Below are 18874 nucleotides of genomic sequence, written 5' to 3'. Positions count from 1 at the left end.
GGGCCAGTGTTCCGGAGACGGGGCTTTTAGGGAAACGTGAGCGCTTCAGACTTGAGTGGGTCCTAAGGAATGAAGAAGAATCAGTTCAGCAGCTGAGTGTCTCAAACTTTTATTAGTCTCAGCTTCCAAAACATGTGAAATTTCAAGGTACCCGCTCTGTTCAGACACAAGAGGTCCCGCTAATGAGAAGGGACAGGCAATCCCTTCCAGTTTCAAGCAGCTAGGATCGTCTGTATAAAATTCTGCTCAAACGAATGTGCCGAGTTCTGGATCAGTGACTTGAGATCCTTCCGTCACAAAGGCAGCGTTAACGTGGCCCTGGCGCGTGGCTTGAGACTGAGCTCCCTGTCCTGGGGTCACCACCTAGGTCTCCTGCGTCCAAAGTGAGGCAGTTACTTCGCAACAGCCGCGGGAGTCCGCGGGAACGGAGCTCACTTGGAAAGGCAGGTGAAAATGCACATCGACGCAAAGGAAGCCGCCAGGGTCTGCAAAGCAAGCTCCAGGAAGAACTGTGGGGCACGACCGACAAGCACGAGGCTGAATGTGAAGCCTGGCTCCCGCCCTCCAAGGCGCCGAGTCCTGCCCAGCCGGCTGGGCTGCCCCAGTCCTGCTCAGGCCTGGCCGCTCAGGGAGCTGAAGTGGGGGGAAGGCGCAGGGCGTCGGGGAGCAGGGCCCACGAGCGCCGCCCCCACTAGACACCGGGGCAGCTTCCAGGAGGCAGGAGGCAGGCCGTGCCGCCGGCTCTGCGGGAGGCACTCCTCCCCGACCCGGGCAGCGTGGCCTCCCCGCCAGGCACGCTGCTCCCACACGAAGCTCCAGAGACGGTGCCCCCCCCCCCACGCCAGCCACCTCCGCCGCGAGGGGATGGCAGTCGGACCCTCCCAGCCACACCGCAGGGCCACCGCCTCTGCCTCGCGGGTTTGTCTTCCCTAGAAAAAACCGTGCGGCTGTTTCCGCCCAGCCCGCCGATGGCCGGGGGGCCGCCCTGAACCGCAGCCCAGGGCTCCTCGGGCCTCCGCCCTCAGCACGTCCGCAGGCCTCGCTGACCCCCGTCGGCGCCTCTGGGGTCAGGGTGCAGCTTCCTGCTCGCGGCGCGAGCGCCACCTCACCTGTCAGGCTGGGGGAGGGCAGCCGGCTTGTGCGTCACCAGGGACCGCGTGGCCAGAGCGGGGCCGGTGGCACGGGCCTCCCGACGGCCGGCTGGCCTCAGTGAAGCACCAGCGACCCTGGCGGGGCCCCACCTGCTCAAAGGCCCGGGGGTGTGAGGACGCAGGGCCGACCCCGTGGAGCCTCGCGCTCTCGGTTTGCAGCTGCGACGGAGTAAAGCTTTATTCCACTGATTGGCACATTCAGCTCTGCGGGGACTGCTCTGGAGACATCAGATTCGTCCTTTTGCGCCTGGGGAGAGCCCGCAGCCTGCACGGCTGTAAAGTCACCCCAGAGAACGCAGCAGAAGGCGCCGCCGGCCCCGGGCTCTAGCGGAAGAGGCGGTAGGTCCTGGGCAGCCGCCCGTCCTTGCTGGCCAGCGCCGCCTGGATGTGCTCGTACGTCGGCAGGTGGCCCAGGGCCCCCAGGGCGGCCACGGCCGGCTTGCCACGGAGCATCTTCGAGGCAACTCTCTTGATGTCCTCTGGCTTCACGTCGCCTGGCACAGGGGACAGAGATGTCAGGGGAGCACTGGCCCCCACCTGCCCGGCCCCTGCGGGGGCAGGGGCAGAGGACTCCAGAGGGCCACGTGCAGCCTGTGGGGACTGGACCACAGGGCCAGTCAGGGTCGAGCCGCTTGGTGACAGGGACGTGCTGGGGGTTTACACGTACGATTTCCAAATGCGTGAGGACGGGCCCATGTCCACAGGCGTCAAGGTCATTAGAACAGGAAGCCCGTCAACCCGTCAACTACACCGTGAGTCTGCGGGGCCCGGCGTAGCGAACCACGCCCCCGCGAACTTGGGTCTCTTCTTTTGCGGGCTGCGCCCGCGGCACAGGGAAGCTCCCAGGTTAGGGGTCGAATCGGAGCTGCCGGTCCACACCACAGCCACAGCAATGCGGCATCTCAAGGACGCCACTGAGCGAGGCCGGGGAGAAGGACGCACGTCCTCGGGGATGCCAGTCAGGTTCGTTACTGCTGGGAACTTGCTTCTACAGGAGATGAGGCCTCCGAGCGCGGGGCGTGCGTCTCCAAGGGAAGACGAGGGGCCATGCAAGGGGCACGCACTGTCCCCAGCAGGACGCAAGCCCAGGAGAGCCCAGAGGCCGTCGGCCTCACACCTGGTGACCCGTCTCCACCGGGCAAAGGCGGAACCTCCCGGCTACGGCCCCTCGGGAAGCTGCTGCCGCCACGACCGCCCTGCCCCCAGAGCCCCAGGCCTCCCACACCCACAGGTTCCAGGGCCTCCCGAAGGTCACCCGGGGAGGCCGTGGAGACCTGGGCCCAGACCCCCGAGGGCAGCAGTGTCAGAACTGGGGCCCCTGCGGGGGCAGCACGGCGCCAAGCGCTTGGCACCCACTTTCCCCGGGGGGCCCCGCTGGAGCCCAGGGGGTCACGGCGAGGCGCTCAGCCGAGGCCGGCAGGGCCGGGGCGGTACTCACGGATGAGCGCGCACAGCTCGTGGGGCAGCTTTCTGGAGCGCGTGGCCAGCACCTGCCTGCCCACGTCCTCGAAGACGACGGGCCTGGCCTCCAGGTTCATCATGAGCATGGACGTCAGCTGCGTCTTGGCCCGCGCCAGCTCCACCTGAGGGGCGCGCCGTCCGTCAGTCGAGGCTCGGCCCGTCAGGCGCCAGTCCCGCTCTGCGTCCTCCCCGGCGGGACCGCGCCTGGCACGTCCGACGGAGAGAAGCAAGCTCCCCTCGGGCTCCCGTGTCTGCCAGGCAGCACGAGCAGGGGCCGCGCCAACCCCCCAGAGGCCGGGACCCCAAGCTGGCCGCACGTCGAAATCACAAGAAACACAAATGGAGCGCCGGCCCCGGGCTCCATCCAACGCGAGACGCAGGCCCTGCTCCCCGGGAAACCCCACGGGGAACCAGCCCCGGCTACCGGCCCCGCCGCTCGGGCCTCACTGACCACGCTGCGAACGTCGCGACGCCAGCGGGTCACGTTCCCGGGGCCCAGCCTGGAGCTGGGGACAGACAGACTCCCGGCCGCCGGGTCTCCGTCTGCCTTCCCAACCAAACGCTCCTAACGGAGGCCGAGCCGCTCACTTTCACAGCTGCAAACACCCTTCGTCTCAAGCTGCTCTCGCGTTAGAGGGCCAAGCACTGTTTCTCTAGCAGGACGCTAACGAAACCATCAGCTCTTAACTCGTAAACGTTTTATTTTTAAAATAACGCTTCTTTTCCTGATTAAGAAAAGAGCAGGCGGCTACCGGAGAGAGGCCTCTCTGAAGGCGAGGCACGCGCCCCGAGCCCCGAGGCGCACACCCTGGGCTTCTGTCTGCGCCCGGCCCACGCGCACAGATCCTGCTTACTTGTGCCAGTTCTGGTCCGGGAAGAGAGAGGCTTCGAAACGCGTACGCGTTCTAACGTACCAAGCCTCAGATTCCAACAGAAGACTCGGCCGCAGGAGCCGGACGATGCCGAGGGGCCCCGCCTCCCGCAGGACGCTGCTCTCAAGCGCCCCAGGGCCTGGGTGGTCACGGGACCCCAGGGGCTCTCAGCCGGAGACCGGGGAGGACGGGCTCCCGCGGCTGCGCGGTTCTGGCTGGGACACCGGTGGCCTGGGCGCGGAGGACGGGCCCCGACCCGGCCTCCTCCGCCCACGGAGCAGCTGGGAAGGGCGCCGAGCCGCACTCACCACACCCACGGCTCCGGCCATCAGCACGAACTCTCTCGTGATGATCTCCACCATTTCTCGGACCTGTGAGAGAGGTAAGAGAGCGTGGAGCGGGAGGCCCGGCCGGGGCCCGGCAGCGGCGGCCTGGTCCCCGCGGAGGCCGGGCTCGGAGAGGAAGGGGCAGGGCGGGCCCGGCCCCCACCTGTCTCGGGTCGGCGCTGGCGTGAATGCACAGGAGGCCCGTGTCCTCGTAGCTGTGGTGGTAGGAGGTGGCGTTGTACATCCAGTGGTGCCTGCGGGACGCGGAGGACGCGGGAGGTGGCGCGGGGGCCCGAGCGCCTGGCCCGGCCCGGCCCCCCGGGACGCGCCGCCCACCTGTTGAGCACGTTGAGGTAGAGCCGGGTGAACATGCCCTTGCCGGGGCCGCCGGCCGAGAAGGAGCCGCCCCCGCCCATCATCATGTTGAGCACCGCGAAGGGGATGAAGTCGGCCTCCTGCGGGAGGGGCGGCGGCTCAGCGGGAGCCCCGGCCTGGCACCCGCCGCCCGCCTCCCCGGGGCGGGGCGCGCGGGTGGGGGGCTCACCAGGAAGGAGCAGCTCTCCAGGCCGATCATGACGTGCGTGAGCTCGGGGAACGGGGCGGGGCCCAGGCTGACGTTGGACATGTCCCGCTCCAGCTGGAACCAGAGCCACGGCCGCCAGGCCCCACACACGGGGTCAGGCGCCCTGGGCCGCGGCCCGGTTCCAGAGAAACCACGCGAACGGCAGCCGTGCCCTCCTCCCTCTGCAGGCCGAGGCCCCCTCCAGGCGGCGCCCGCCTCGGCCCCGGGCGCTCGGGGAAGGCGGCCAGGGGCCTCCGCCTGACACTCTCGCGACAAACCCAACCACACGGCCCCCAGGAGCCGAGAGCAGCGGCCCCGCCCGCCGTCGCGGGAGCCTCACCTTGACGATGCCCCCGGTGTACTGTGCCACCGACCTGTCCACCTGCGCGGCCCCGTCACTGCCCCACGCCGGCCGGCTGCCCAGGAGGTGCTTTCGGGCACATTCCACCAGGTGCCCGTGCTCCACCCCCACCCCGGCCAGCACCATGCGGTCGGGGGTGTAGTAGTTCCTCAGGTAGGCGTGCAGCACCGCCCGGTCCATCTTCGATATGTTCTCCGCGGGGCAGAGGCGCTGGAGGCCGACCGTGTTTTCCCGGTAAGCAGCCTTGAGGGAGGAGGCGGGAGGAACCGGTGACGAGAAGCAGGCAGCCGGCACCCCCAGGCCCGCCGGGCCGCGGAGCCCCAGCCGCACCGGGCGGAGCCCGCCAGCTGCTCCTCTCGGCTGCGGCCTCTTGGCAAGAGCGGCTCTGCGTGTTTACGAAAATAGAAAAGTCTGGCTCTCCAGAACAAAAAGGCAGGGAAAACACAAAAGACTCATTCCAGAGACCGTTACAGGGAGAAGTGGGAAGCCTAAGACCGCGTGGGATTCAGAGTGGCCCGTGGCAGGGCGCGGGTGGAGTGGCCCGCGCGCCCGTGTCACCTGGTGAATCATCTCGGTGAGCAGCGGCTCCGGGTCGGGCCTCATGTTCAGGTCCTCCAGCTCAAACTGGACAGCCATCCGCGTCATCTCCAGCTCCTCGTCTGCGGAGAACCAGACAGGCTCGGACCCGGGCCGCCAGTGTCCCTGGCCGTGGCTGCCGGCAGGGCCCCCTCTGCCTCTGTCCGGGGCAGCCCCGGGACACCTGCGTCTGCCAGGGGAGAGCGCCCCGCAGGCCGCGACCCGGAGGGATCCGGCCCCTCCTCCAGCTCTGCCACCAGACAGCCACGCGGACCTGCTCCGCGGAGACTGCCGCCACGGGGATGAAGGGATGCTGGCTGGGACAGCGCTTCGAAGGCACAGGCCAGTGTCAAGGAGGCCACTCGTCGGCCAGCTGGACACGATCACGATGTGGGACCACAGCCTGGGAGCCCCAAGGGCAGTGAGGGCGGCTGCGACAACCAGCACGGCCCCGCTGCGGGCCGGCTCCTGGCAGCTCCAATCCTGCCGTCTGCGAGGCGGAGGAAGGGAACGGGGACCTGGAAACTGCCGGCAGCACCTCACTTGGGGAAGCAGCTTTTCTGAACTGGAAGAACCAGCTTCGCCCCAGATGTCCAAGGGCCTCGAGGACTCTCCTCGTCAGCGGTATTTCCTGACTGTCCCTGGCGGAGGCCCCAGGCTCCAGAGACTCGGCGCTCCTCCCAGGGCTGTGCATTAACACGCCTGCTCGGAGTTCCTGTCGTGGCGCAGTGGTTAACCAATCCGACTAGGAACCATGCGGTTGTGGGTTCGGTCCCTGCCCTTGCTCAGTGGGTTAAGGATCTGGCGTTGCTGTGAGCCGTGGTGTAGGTTGCAGACGCAGCTAGGATCCCGCGTTGCCGTGGCTCTGGCGTAGGCTGGCGGCTACAGCTCCGATTCAACCCCTAGCCTGGGAACCTCCACATGCCATGGAAGCAGCCCAGGAAATGGCAAAAAAGACCAACAACAACAAAAAAAACAACCAACCCACACCTCCTCCCAGGGCTGTGCGTTAACACGCCTCCCGGTACCCCCACCCCCCGCAAAGACCCCTCAAGCAGCCCGAATGCACACCTGTTAGCCTGGGGTGCAGGACCACGTCCGCCAGCAAGCCGACCACCGTGTCCAGGCCCTTAGAATTGGCAGACACAGCATACATGGTGGTGTCTCTGGAAAAACCAGCAGTGCCGGAACAGCTGTGCATCCCTCCGCCTCGAGGATGGGCACCCCGCGGCGCTCGGCACCCCCGCCGTACGGCGTGAGCTCCAGGCTGGCAGGAGCCACAGCCGTGTGCAAGCTGAGCGCTGGGGAGCCAGCGCGGAGAGGTGCCCTCCTAGGCCAGAGCGTCATCCTGTGCTTGCTTTCTTTTCCGCCACGCCCGGGCCTGCAGAAACTCCCAGGCCAGGGATGGAACCCGTGCCACGGCAGGGATGGCTGCTGGAACTGTCGCTCTGGGAACACGCCTGTCCCCACGTCTCGCTGGGGGCCAGAGACTGACTGCTAACTGGCTCAGAGCTCGCGGCCCCAGAGTCACGCGGGCAGAGGGAATCAGGTGGGAGGCGCAGGCACGACGACCAGAGAACCACGCGGAGCAGCGGCAGGAGAGCACGCCCAGCAGACAAGGCCGAACGCGCACAGACAGGGCCCCGGGTCTCCGCAGAGAAGGGGCCGTTTGTTCTCAGTGGGGACGTCTGAGCTGAGTCAGTGTCAGGGCAGGACACAGGCCTGGCCCTCACCCCCGGGAGCCAGAAGTCTCTGAACAGACCTTTTGTTGGAAAACAGGACCGTACCGGCCTCAGGCTAACTCTGGTCCTTGAACCTCTTTTCTAAGGAACGTTCTACGGCTCAGACTGAGACGATGGTTTAGACAAGGGTGGCCGTCGTCCACTCATCTCACATGGCCCCGGAGAGAGCTTTCTGAACGCGCTCCACCCTGGCAGCCGACCCGCCCTCGTCCACAGCAGCCCGGCCCCGTCCATGCTGGGCTGCCTCCCGGACCCCTCCCGACCCAGAACAGACGGCGGCCGCCTCCGGGCGGGCCTCTGCACCTGCTGTGCCCGCTCCGAGCCAGGCCTCCCCTCATCCCATCTCTATGCAGAACCGGCCCCCGTGTCAAGCTGCCCCCCCGCCCCTAGCCTTGGTCCCCAGCTCGGGCATCCACTCCCTGTGGTGCCGCCGTCTACTTTGTCTGTGGGCATCTTGGGGGCAGGGCCTGCTCTGCAGCCCCAGTGCCCAGCCAGCAGCCTGGCTCCAACCAGAGGGTCAGCGGCCTGCTGGAACTGCTTGGCCCCAAGCACCAACGTGCTGCCACCCCTGGGCTCTGCCCGCTCACGTCTCACCTCCACCTCCCGGCCTCTCTGATGGGAGGGCTCGGTGGGACGCTGACCGAGGCTGAGAACGGCAGCTCCCATCAAGCAGAAGTCTGCCGGTGAAGGCTGCTCACCTCGACGTCTGGCAGTCACAGATGCCCCCGTGCTTTTCCAAGGTAAGCAAGATTTCATCTTTGCTGGCAAACCGATCGGTAGACTAGAAAAAGAAAATAAACGAGGAAACCTAAATAAGCAATCCAAGACAACCTCCAAAATACAGTTTTTGAAAAAAAAAAAAAAAATTTAGTTTTCAATTTTCTTTTTAGGGCCGCAGCCGCGGCACACGGAAGGTCCCAGGCTAAGGGTCAAATCGGAGCTGCAGCTGCCAACCTACGCCACAGCCACAGCAACAATGCTGGATCCTTCACCCACTGAGCGAGACCAGGGATCGAACCCACATCCTCATGGATGCGACACAGGTTCTTGACCTACTGAGCCACAACAGGGAACTCCAAACTTTACTTTCTTAAATGTGTTTCAAGACACGTTAAGGCAAATTATCATTTAACCTAGAAACCTTTTACAACTTTGAAGACTTAATCCCCTGTTAAAATGGCCATTCTAGAACAGCAAAACCCGGTGGCTCTTCCCAAGTATAGTCGCAAAGGTCACAGATTGGACACTGACCGAAAATGCCAATTTTTCCAAAAAGTGAGCAATTCCACTAAGATACTTCGCTTCATATCTTGATCCTGAATTAATAAGAACTGGTAATAAAAAGAAAATAGGTTAAATCAAATGTTCAAAATGGGAGACTCATCAAGAGAACCTTTTTGAAATTGAGGGCTTTTTTCTTTTCCTTTCGGTCTTTGTAGGGCCACACCCACAGCACATGGAGGTTCCCAGGCTAGGGGTCTAATCGGAGCCACAGCTGCCGGCCTGCACCACAGCCACAGCCACGCCAGATCCGAGCCGCGTCTGCGACCTGCACCCCAGCTCACGGCAACCCCAGGTCGTTAACCCACTGAGCAGGGCCAGGGATCGAACCCACGTCCTCAGGAATACTAGTCAGGTTCGTTAACCACTGAGCCACAAGGGAAACCCCCTAAAATGGCAAACATGACTAAAGAACCAAGTTTAAACCCACGAGCGTAGTGAACAGGTTATTGTCTCGATCGTGACAGTTTCCCAGCTGAGCACACGCGCCAGTGTTACAGACGCGCACAGTCTGTACGCACGAAGCGTCTTCACCCAGGATGCGACCCCCTGACACGTCCCGACTACAAGAGTCAGCTGAAACGTGTGCACGTCACGACGGACGGGAGCGCCCACGACACCGCCGGGAGCACTTACTTCCTACCGTGCAGAACTGTCCAAACTTATTCTGAGATGCCACGCGAAGCCCGTTATCCAGTGTGGTGACTTTGGTTTCAAACTTCTCTTGTCCATCGACTGTAGCAAAGACAGGCTTGGGGACCCCCGGTAGCGGGGAAGAGAGGGGTATGTTGGGATAGGCACCGCCGCTACTGAACTGTCTGCCCGCAGGGGCGCTGAACCTGTAAGAGAGGAGCGGGCCCCGGGTGGGCCCGGTCCCAGCAAGAATCAGCCCACGGAACGCAGAGACCACCTAGATACAGCTCAAGCTCAACGTGGAGTTCCCGCTGTGGCTCAGTGGGTTAAGAACCTTGCTAGGATCCATCAGGATGCAGGTTCGATCCCTGGCCTCTTCAGGGGGTTAAAGGCTCTGGCGTTGCTGCAACCTGCCCCACGGTCACAGAAGCGGCTTGGATCTGGCGTGGCTGTGGCTGCGGTGTACGCTGGTAGCTGCAGCGCCAACTCAACCCCTGGCCCGGAAACTTCCGTGTGCCGCGGAAGCAGCCCTGAAAGAAAACTGAAAACAAGCCTCGACATCTTGCCTAGAGGACTTATCTCTACACCTCTCTAGAGACAACACAGAGAAGTGACCAAGAGCCCCACCACGGGGAAAAATTCTGGCTGAGCCCAGGGACCTGCAGTCAGATGCGTAAGTTACTGGGCCGCACAGGCCGCCTCGCTAAGAGAGGGGCAGCAGCACCTGCCCCTCGGGTGGGTTTCTGCAGAGCTCTTAGCCCTGCACTCTCCCTCAGCACAGAGGCCACACCTCCTCACCTGCTCTGGCCTCCCACTCCCTCCCCAAATTCGCCTCCCACGTCCAGATGCCAGTGGCCTGCCGGTTCCTTCCCGGAGCCCCTTGGGCCGCCTTCGCCCAGGGCCGCGGGTCTCAGGGCTGCCCCTTTCTCATTCCCCACCTCCTGGTTAACGCTCACCTCCCCAGAGGCTGCTCCTCATCCTCCCACCTGAACGTAGTCTCTCCCGCCTCATACCACTGACCGTGGCCTACTCGCTTCAAAGGTGACACTGGGCACACGACCGCCCGGGGACAGCGGCCGCGTTCCTGTCCCCCGCGCGCCGAAGCCCTCACTCAGCTCCCGCGGACCGCGAGGGGGCAACACCTATCTGCTGCCCGAGCCAAGGTGCCAGGGGGGGAAAAGGCAGGCCTGGCCGGCTGGGCGCGACTGCGATGGGGACAGAGGAGGCCAAACATCCGCAGGACAGGGCACACAGCAGAGCCGCCGAGGGCAGGGCTCCGGCGGCCAGAGGATCCTGGCTCACAAGGGGGCACGCGGCCGGAAGGCGCCGGGGCGGAGAGGACACGTGGCCCCGGGCGAGCCCCCCGCAGTCCGCCCGGGAGGAGAGGGCGGCAGAGGAGAGGCGGATGGGGCTCGGGACCGGGCCCCGGGGCGTCAGGCGGGGAAGCGCCGCCGGCGCCCCCGGGGCGGGGCTGGGGTCCCGCAGTCCCAGCCCGCCGGCCCGGCGCCGCGCCTCGGCGGGGGGCGGCCACAGGCGCGGCGCCCACAGGGACGCGGGCCGCCGCAGCCCCCCGCAGCCCCGCGGCGCGCCCTCCACTCACCTCAGCCGCGAGCGGCCCCAGGAGCCCGAGCCTCGCAGCAGCCGCGTCGCCGCCAGCACCATGGCCGCCATCTTGGGTCTCCGCCCACCGCTTCTGTCGTCACTTCCGGCTCCGCCCCCGGGCCCCCGCCCCCCCGGAGCCGGCCCGCGGCGTTCGGGCTCGCGCTGCCGAGGCGCGGGGCGGAAGCAGCGGCCGGAGGCTCGGAGCGGTGGCCGAGCGGCGGGCGACGGGGGCGGGCGACTCGGGCCGCGGCCGGGGCGGAGCCGGGGCCATGGAGCCGCCGCTGCCGGGCTAGAGAGAGCCGGCGCCGCGGGGCCCGCGGCGATGGCGGGCTACGCGCGCCGCCCGGGCGTCACCCCGCTGTCCCGGGCCCGGAGCCTCGTCATTCCGGACGGTGAGCAGCGGCGGGCGGGTGGGAGCGCGTCCGCGGCCCGGCGGCCGTGCTGAGGTCCAGGTGCGGCGGGCACGCAGGGCGCCCGCGCGGCGCGGCGCGCGGTGAAGTCGCTCTTGTTGTTATTGCAGCTCCAGCGTTCTATGAGCGCCGGTCTTGTCTCCCCCAGCTAGACTGTGAGCGCCCCCAAGGCAGGGACCTGGAGTCCCACCTCTTCGGCATTCGGCCGACGTTTATGTGCTATGTGCCCAGTCCGGTGCTAGCTTCCGTGGGAGACACAGGTGAGAGACAAGCCTCAGGGACCCCCGGTTCCGGCAGTACCTGTGGGCACCTCGCTGTAGCCTCAACCCGCCCCTGGACCCAGCGAGGACCACTAGCACCAGCTTGGTGCGGGGCGCTGGGAGCCTAAACCCGCAGTCGCGGGGGTCCCGCCTGCTAGAAGCTCAGGGTCTCCTCTGGGAGACCCGCCCGCATCCCTGCCAGACATGCGGCGGCGGTGGACCACGGGAAATGCCAGGCTAGAGGCTTGGCCCCGGGGAGTGCAGGAAACCACCCCTTTCTTCGGGCAGAGGGACCAGGGAGCCTTCCTCCAGCTGGGCAGTGGCCAACTTGAGTTCATTCTGGCTCTCCCCAGGCGGCTCCACTGCCTGGTGTCCCGCCAGCGTGTTGGGGAGTGTTTAGGGGCTTATGTCAGAGGCCAGGAGCTAATGACAACCCAGCCAGGCCTTCAGGAGGTACCACAAGGCAGAGGAGGACAGGCGCCTGCCCCACTGGGCCTCGAAACTATGGGGAGCCTTTTCAGATTCACAGATGCCAGGGCCTGTGGAAGTCAGACCATCTTCAGGGGCAGGAGCCCAGGGGCTTGTGCCTGAAAGTTGCCCAGGCTATAAGAACCACTGCCGTCAGAGACATGTCCGAAGCTGTGGTCACAAAGGCTTCCCATGGAGATCCCACCCGGGCGCCGTGGGTTAAGAACCTGACTGCAGCAGCTGAGGTCCCTGGGGAGGCGCAGGCTGGATCCCCGGCCCCATGCAGTGGGCCACAGCGGTGGCTGGGATTCGGGCCCTGGGCCACGTGCCGAGGCTGCAGCCTTAAGCAAATACGTGAATAAGGGTCCCTTGCACACGCTGGGTGACGATGTCTCTTTGCAGATTTTGGCTGTGGCAAGGGGCAGTGTGCTAAGCAAGGCCCAGCTCGGGTCCAGAACACACATTTCGGAGGTAGAGTAGTTCAGTAACCTTTTCTCGTCTCTGTCCCACACACCACACCAGGCACGAGCCTGGTGGTGGGGTTGTTGGCCGTGTAACACTCATGTACCTGGGGCCCAGATGAGCAGGTGGGAGCAGAATCCCACAGATTCAGTTTTGACCCTGGAGTGGAGCGAGAGGGCCCAGGGCCGGGAGAACCTGGGCCATGAGAGTCGGAGGTCTCACCTGAAGGTCTGAAGAGACAGCAGGGGCTGGGTTACAGGCGCCCGCCTCATCCAGGGCTGGCCCTGGGCTTGCGTCGTTGCTGGGCCAGAAGGGTCGCAGCGTGGCTGGGGGGGGGGGTACTGGGAGAGCGGGAAAGAGAAGGGGGGCTGGAGGGGCCAGTGGGGGAAAGGCTAGAGGCAGCGCAGTGATTCCCAGCACAGCCGCATCTCAGCTCTGGCCACCCAGCCCAGCTGTGCCCAGGCTGACCAGCTCTGCCCGCGTGGGGGCAGAGGCGCGTCTTGGTCTTCAGGGTCCCCGGTGGACTGGACTCCGTGGGCAGCAGGGTGTGGGAACCCGGGGCTGGGGGCAGGGAGGAGGGTCTGGAACGCATGCCCAAGCCGGGCTGTCTCCTCGGCCGCTTTCTCATTTCCTGTGTCACCAAGGTCTGGTGGCGTCGCGGGGACAGCGTCCCCAGCCTTAGGGGTCGGGTTTGGGAAGGAGCGGTGACTGGGAACGGTCCCTCTTGCTGAGGCCTGGGAGACGCTGCATTCCGTGCCGCTGCTCTCATTTCAGATGACAAACTGGAAGATCTCTCAGAAGCAAACCCATTCTCCTTTAAAGAGTTTCTGAAGACCAAGAACCTCGGCCTGTCGAAAGAGGACACCGACGGCAGAATTTATTCAAAAGTAGGTCTAAGGCATTGTCTGCGATGATCTAGGACGGAGAGACACCCCCACCCTGGCCCCGAGGACGTCTCTTTGCTGTCGCGCAGCATATTTCTCCGGAGGAGAGGGTGCAGCAGAGCGGGTGCAGCGAGGCTGCTGAGCCCAGAGGAGCAGCCGCACAGGGCTCGGGGGCCCTTCGCGCCGCTCCTGCCTCTGCCCTCCCCCGGCGGAGCGTGACCAGCTAGGGAGAGAGGCCTGGGGTGGCCTCTGAGCCCGCGCCCTGCCTCCCCGTTCTCTTTAGGAAGCCGCAAGGCACGCACTGGGACTCGACCACGACTCCCCAGCCTCCCAAACCGCGGGGTATGGCCTGGACTATCAGCAGCCATTTTTCGAAGACCCGACGGGGGCGGGCGACCTCCTGGACGAGGACGAGGACGAGGACGAGGGCTGGCACGGGGCCTACCTGCCGTCCACCGTGGAGCAGACGCACTCCTCTGGGGGCGCGGCCAGCACGTCGCCCTGCAGCACCTACGTCTCCTTTTTCTCCAACCCCTCGGAGCTGGTGGGGCCCGAGTCTCTGCCCTCGTGGACACCGAGCGATGCCGAGTTGCGTGGCTCCCCAGCAGGGAGCCCCGGCACAGACTTTGCCGCCCACGGGGAGGCCCTGGGGGACAGGCGCCTGCGGACGCTGCAGATAAGTTACGAAGCAGTAAGTGGGGGGCCTGGTGGTGCCTGGGAAGAGCCTGGGTCCGAGCGGCGTTCCCAGAGAAAACCTGGAGTCTCTGGTGTCCTTGCCCCCCGGGGTCTTGGCTCCAAGGACAGGTCGCTCTGGCGGCTGCTCCAGAGGCTGCCTGCGGGGCCGTAACCAACCGGAAGGCCCTGCGGGCTCTGGGTCTGGCCCGACCTAGGCACGAGCTGGAGCCAACTTGAGACCCTCAAAGCGCTGCCCCTCAGAAAAAGGTCCACCCCAGCTGGCGGCTCAGGGACAGTTTGCCCGGAGTTGAGGGCCTTTAAGAAAGTCACCATCACCTAGAAAAGGCGTCACAAGACGTGAGTAAAACTGAAGCCTGTGACTCTAGGCCTTGAACTTGTCCTCGGTTCTCCTCCGTGAGTGGCCTGTCGGGCAGCTCCGGAATCGTTTTGTTTACCAGGAGGTTCCAGGGCCAAACTGCAGAAGCGCAGACTCCTGTGAGTGAGACACGCAGAGTTTCTAACAAGGATTTTCTTTTTCTGCAGCTGAAAGATGAAAATTCTAAGCTAAGAAGAAAGCTGACTGAGGTTCAGAGCTTCTCTGAAACTCAAACAGAAATGTATGTAAGCCTTTAGCTAGGATTGCAATTCAGAGCTTCTTCTATCTCTCAAAGAATAACGCAGTGGAGGAGTTAGACTCAGCCTGGGTTTTGTCGTATTAAATCCTTAGCATTAAACACATGTCTTATGTCCTGCGTAAAAGTTGATTTTAAACATCAGAGGGAGGTCCCACTGTGGCTCAGTGGGTTAAGAACCCAGGGTAGCCTCGGTGGGGATACGGGTTTGATCCCTGGCCTTGCTCAGTGGGTTAAGGATCCAGTGTTGCTGTGGTGTAGGCCAGTAGCTGCAGCTCTGATGTGACCCCTGGCATGGCAGCTTCCATGTGCTGCAGGTGCTGCCATAAAAAGAAAAGAAACATCGCAGCAGAAACGAATCCGACTAGGAACCATGAGGTTGCAGGTTCGCGCCCTGGCCTCACACAGTGGGTTAAGGATCTGGTGTTGCCGTGAGCTGTGGCGTACCGGTTGCAGACATGGCTCGGATCCCACGGTGCTGTGGCTGTGGCTGTGGCCGGCAGCTACAGCTCCAATTCGCCCCCTAGCCTGGGACCCTCCATATGCTGCGGGTGCAGCCCTAGAAAAGCAAAAAAAAAAGTTAGAGCAAAGGCAAGCAAACTTGATGCCAGAGCAGCAGAGCTGCCTGAGGCTGGCGGTGCCCCTGGCCCTGCGCTGGCTCTGCCTCCAGCTCCGAGGCTGCCTTGCTGCTGGGCTTCGCGGGGTGCGCCTGAAACAGGGGTGCCTTCTGAACCAACCGGGCGCTCTCGAGCTTTTGAATCCAGTCCATCCAGGGAGAACCCCCACCTCCCGACGTTCTCGGCCCCAGGCTCACGGCAGCAGCTTGGGCTTTTCTGTCGCACCAGGGTCAGGACCCTCGAGCGGCAGCTGGAGGCGAAGATGATCAAGGAGGAGCGGGACTTCCGGGACCTGGAGTCGGCCGTGCGGCAGGTGGAGCAGAACCTGGAGCTGATGACGGTGGGCGGACGGGCCCTGCCCTCGGCGGGAGGGGAGGGCCGGTGGTCGTCCGGGCCGGGCCGGGCGGCGGGGCGGGGAGGTGGCTCCGCGCAGGAGCCCTGGCAGGCCCTCGGTGGGGTGAGGAGGCACAGGGGCCCCCGGCCCAGGGGCAGGCGCGCCCGGCTGCGAGGCGGGGGTGTCTCCTGTGTCCACGGCCCCACGTCAGGGGGACCTCTCCTTGTCTCTGTCTTCCTTCCTTTTTTCCTTTCGTTTTCGTGTGTGCGTGTGGTGGGATGGCAGAAGCGTGCAGTGAAGGCAGAAAATCACGTCGTGAAACTGAAGCAGGAAGTGAGCTTGCTCCAGGTGACTCGAGGGACACGCCGCCGACGGTGCGGGCGGCGCGCGTCCCAGACAAGACCCCCAAGGGCCTCTGCGCCTTCTTCCCGGCCCCAGCGACCGAGCCCCAGATCGGCAGAGAGGGCTTTCCTCTCGGGCCCTGAGCAACGGAGGCCGCCCGGTCCCCGGTGACACGAGGTCATGGGCACCCCTGCCGGCGCGGGGGGCGCCCACACACGGGCCGGGGGCGGGGGGGGGGGGGCCTCTGTGAGGATGAGAGCTGGGGCCGGGGGAGGTGGGGCGGCGCTGGGCCCGCGTCCTTCAGGAGTCAGGAAGGAGCAGCGTCTCCCGGGGCCTCCCCTCGCTGCCTCTACCGAGGCTCAGCCGGGAGAGTCCTGACCTCCCCTCCCCGCCGGGCCCCAGGCGCAGGCCTCTAACTTGAAGCGGGAGAATGAGGCCTTGCGGGCGGGCCAGGGCGCCAGCCTGACGGTGGTGAAGCAGAACACGGACGTGGCCTTGCAGAATCTCCGCGTCGTCATGCACAACGCCCACGCCTCCATCAGGTGAGTGCGGGGCCGGGGAGCCCGTCCAGCCCAGGGTCACGCTCGGCGACAGCCCGCAGGCTCCATGTCCACAGGGGGGCGACTGGGAGGCTTGGGGGGTAACTCTGGGCAGAGCCGACGCGCAGCCCCTCCTCCAAGCCCCAGGCCCCGGGCTCTTGAGTGAAAAAGACCGACAGCACTGCCCCAGGGAGAAGCACAGAGGCTGGACACCGGCCCCGGGACCCCCCAGTTGTCGGGCAGTGCCGGGCTGGGAACACCTGGGCCCGTCTGGCTTGAGTAGGAAGAGTTTCTTCAGAGTTCATCTAAGGTTTTAAAAACCTGCTCTCGGAGTTCCCGTCGTGGCGCAGTGGTTCACGAATCCGACTAGGAACCATGAGGTTGCGGGTTCGGTCCCTGCCCTTGCTCAGTGGGTTAATGATCCGGCGTTGCCGTGAGCTGTGCTGTAGGTCGCAGACGCGGCTCGGATCCCGCGTTGCTGTGGCTCTGGCGTAGGCCGGTGGCTACAGCTCCGATAGGACCTCTAGCCTGGGAACCTCCATATGCCGCGGATGCGGCAAGAAATAGCAACAATAACAACAACAAAAAAGACAAAAAAAAAAAAAGAAAAAAAAACCTGCTCTCTTGGGGGTTCCTGCCATGGCTCAGCGGAAACGAATTCGGTTTGATCCCTGGCCTCGCTCAGTGGGTGAAGGATCCAGCTTTGCCCTGAGCTGCTGTGTAGGTCACAGACGCGGCTCAGATCTGGTGTGGCTGTGCCTGTGGCGTAGGCTGGCGGCTGCTGCAGCTCTGATTCGACCCCTACCCTGGGAACCTCCACAGGCCGAGGGTGCGGCCCTAAAAAGACAAAAGACACAAAGCTGCTTTTCACCTCAGGACTCCTTGGCCTTGACGCCCTGCCCTGCTCTGGAACAGCTGGCGGGTCAGCACCTGCGTCTGTGTTCTCGTTTCAGGCAGCTGGTTTCTGGAGCCGAAACCCTGAATCTTGTTGCTGAAATCCTTAAATCGATAGACAGAATTTCTGAGATTAAAGACCAGGAGGAGTCTTGAGAACCGCAGGGGTCTCCCGCTCCCAGCTCTGTTTACATTCCGCAGTCTCCGCTGGAGCCTTCCAGAGTGCCCCTGTGTCTTTAAACGCGCCGTCCTCCCCCGAAGTAGAAGCATCTCTGTGCTGGCCACCCCCGCCTGTAAGAGCATGGCTGGCCCCTCGCCGGGGGGCCCGGGGGGGGGGGGGGCGGAGCTGCCCGCTGAGCTCCCCGCGTCGTCTGTTGGAAGAGGTTTCTCTAAGAGCTGGTGATTGTTTTTTTTTTTTTTTTTGAGCTAAACACGAAAACAGCAGCTCTAATAAGTGCCTTCCATTGTCATTCCAGAGCATTAAGTATAAGATAAGCTCAGCTGATTGTCCTTGATTTTTAAGTAGAGACGCAAAGCGAGCCCCAGGGAAGGGCTTGCCTCGTCATCCCGCGCCCTGGCCAGGGCCCCCTCTGGCTCGCAGTCCACTCCTTCAGCTCCCCCGGGCCCCGGTGGTGGGTGGCCTGAGCGCAGACGCCCCACGAGGTGGTCAGGGCCGTCCCCCCAGGGGCTGCCGTCTTGAGGGGCATTTCTGTGGGCCTCCGGGTTTGGACAGCTTGGGGCTGGAGGGTTTGGGCACACCTTTCAAGTGGCATCTTGTACAGTGAGGTGTGGCGTTCAGGGACTCGAGCGCCGAGGCTTCCGGGGAGCCCGAGGTCTCCCCTAGCGCCTTTCCAGCCCCTTCCCGTTGGAGGGGAGGCATAAGGGCTCTTCTTCCGTAAGTGCTATTTTTTAAAATAAACTTTTTCCCTCCTGTTCAAGGTGACGGCTTTCATGTTTAATAGACCCTGAATTTCACGCGCACTGTCCCTCTTTTGCTGACGCAGCCGCTGTTCAGGCTGGAGAACCCTCGTGCTCTCCTGGACCTAAAGGGCGGCTTGGCTGATAGGTGACACTCGGCCTGGCTGGTGGGGCTGGGGTGGACTCCGCTGCCGCTGGGCTGGCTGCAGTGGCAGCAGGCTGGACGCGGGCGTCCAGGCACAGAACTGCATGTTTTGAAGTGGGACAGCTGGATTCTAGCGCTGAAGCGTTGAAGAACCCCAGCTGGAGTTTCAAGCAGCTTGGCCCTCTGATCTTAGCTACAGGAACGAGACCCAGAGGTCACCACCGACCGGGTCCTTCATCTCACCCCACCCACCACTGGTGCTCCTGCCCACTGGGGAAAAGTGGGCTCTGGGTTCTGCTGTCAGACCAGACTTGGACAGGGGCGCCTGGGGGGCAAGTGCCAGGATGAGGTTCTCTCCTGGGCATCCCCGCGACCTCTCTGGGAAGCCTCTAAAGACAGGGCTGGGACCACGGCCTGGGGATTGGAGGGTGTGCGGGTCCCTCGGTGCCCTTCACCCACCAGCACCCCAGATGCTCCGCAGACCCTGGACCTCAGTGGGCCCCGAGGGGCTGGATGCAGCAAGGAGGGGTGCGCACGGGCTGTTCCACCCCTCTGGACGCGCCAAGTGTTCACGGCAGCAGACGCAAGCTTCCAACTCGGGCGACTTGTCGACCCGGCCTCTGCCTGCGCCGCGGGTCCCGCTGGAAGAGGCGCGGTTTTGCGTCCGGTCCCCGCAGCCCCCCCCCTGCGCCTCCGCCCCACGCGGAGGGGCACCCCCACTTCTCCA

At 64.4% G+C, this 18874-nt stretch overlaps 2 protein-coding genes across 6 annotated transcripts; one reads left to right on the top strand and one right to left on the bottom strand.

The window, feature by feature from the left end:
• Positions 1 to 93: 93 nt before the first annotated feature.
• On the bottom strand, positions 94 to 10673 carry PMPCA (peptidase, mitochondrial processing subunit alpha). 2 transcript variants are annotated; one of them, XM_047768942.1, is made up of 13 exons: positions 10566 to 10673; positions 8969 to 9171; positions 8303 to 8382; positions 7750 to 7832; positions 6381 to 6475; positions 5292 to 5392; positions 4713 to 4976; positions 4355 to 4447; positions 4147 to 4265; positions 3974 to 4064; positions 3793 to 3855; positions 2590 to 2734; positions 94 to 1645 (listed from the first exon to the last, which is right to left on the bottom strand). In XM_047768942.1, the coding sequence occupies exons 1-13, from the start codon at positions 10634 to 10636 to the stop codon at positions 1476 to 1478; spliced, it is 1578 nt and encodes a 525-aa protein (XP_047624898.1). In that variant the 5' UTR covers positions 10637 to 10673; the 3' UTR covers positions 94 to 1475. The 2 variants fall into 2 exon arrangements, with proteins under 2 accessions (XP_047624898.1, XP_047624899.1); XM_047768943.1 differs by lacking the exons at positions 8969 to 9171; positions 10566 to 10673 and having other exon boundaries at positions 6381 to 6473; positions 8303 to 8358.
• Positions 10674 to 10746: 73 nt separating this feature from the next.
• On the top strand, positions 10747 to 18022 carry ENTR1 (endosome associated trafficking regulator 1). 4 transcript variants are annotated; one of them, XM_047768944.1, is made up of 10 exons: positions 10748 to 10959; positions 11088 to 11237; positions 12108 to 12176; positions 12942 to 13054; positions 13335 to 13742; positions 14270 to 14343; positions 15204 to 15315; positions 15595 to 15657; positions 16054 to 16193; positions 17144 to 18022. In XM_047768944.1, the coding sequence occupies exons 1-10, from the start codon at positions 10890 to 10892 to the stop codon at positions 17238 to 17240; spliced, it is 1296 nt and encodes a 431-aa protein (XP_047624900.1). In that variant the 5' UTR covers positions 10748 to 10889; the 3' UTR covers positions 17241 to 18022. The 4 variants fall into 4 exon arrangements, with proteins under 4 accessions (XP_047624903.1, XP_047624900.1, XP_047624902.1 ...); XM_047768946.1 differs by lacking the exon at positions 11088 to 11237; XM_047768945.1 differs by lacking the exon at positions 12108 to 12176.
• The last annotated feature ends 852 nt before the right edge of the window (positions 18023 to 18874 follow it).

Source organism: Phacochoerus africanus, chromosome 2 (genome assembly GCF_016906955.1).
Source record: "Phacochoerus africanus isolate WHEZ1 chromosome 2, ROS_Pafr_v1, whole genome shotgun sequence".
Classification (NCBI taxonomy): Eukaryota; Metazoa; Chordata; class Mammalia; order Artiodactyla; family Suidae; genus Phacochoerus; species Phacochoerus africanus.
The sequence above is the reverse complement of the archived record's forward strand: the minus strand, read 5'-3'. Positions and strand labels throughout refer to the sequence as shown.

Bases quoted from the DNA above. Each gene is read 5' to 3' on its own strand.
- PMPCA (XM_047768942.1), bottom strand. From the start codon at position 10,636: ATGGCGGCCATGGTGCTGGCGGCGACGCGGCTGCTGCGAGGCTCGGGC. The intron at 8,383-8,968 runs GTAAGTGCTCCC...TTTTATTACCAG, and splicing joins ACAGTTCTGCACGGTAGGAA to TTCTTATTAATTCAGGATCA. The intron at 4,977-5,291 runs GTGACACGGGCG...TCCTCCCTCAAG, and splicing joins TCACCGAGATGATTCACCAG to GCTGCTTACCGGGAAAACAC.
- ENTR1 (XM_047768944.1), top strand. From the start codon at position 10,890: ATGGCGGGCTACGCGCGCCGCCCGGGCGTCACCCCGCTGTCCCGGGCC. The intron at 14,344-15,203 runs GTATGTAAGCCT...CTGTCGCACCAG, and splicing joins TCTGAAACTCAAACAGAAAT to GGTCAGGACCCTCGAGCGGC. The intron at 15,658-16,053 runs GTGACTCGAGGG...GCCGGGCCCCAG, and splicing joins AGGAAGTGAGCTTGCTCCAG to GCGCAGGCCTCTAACTTGAA.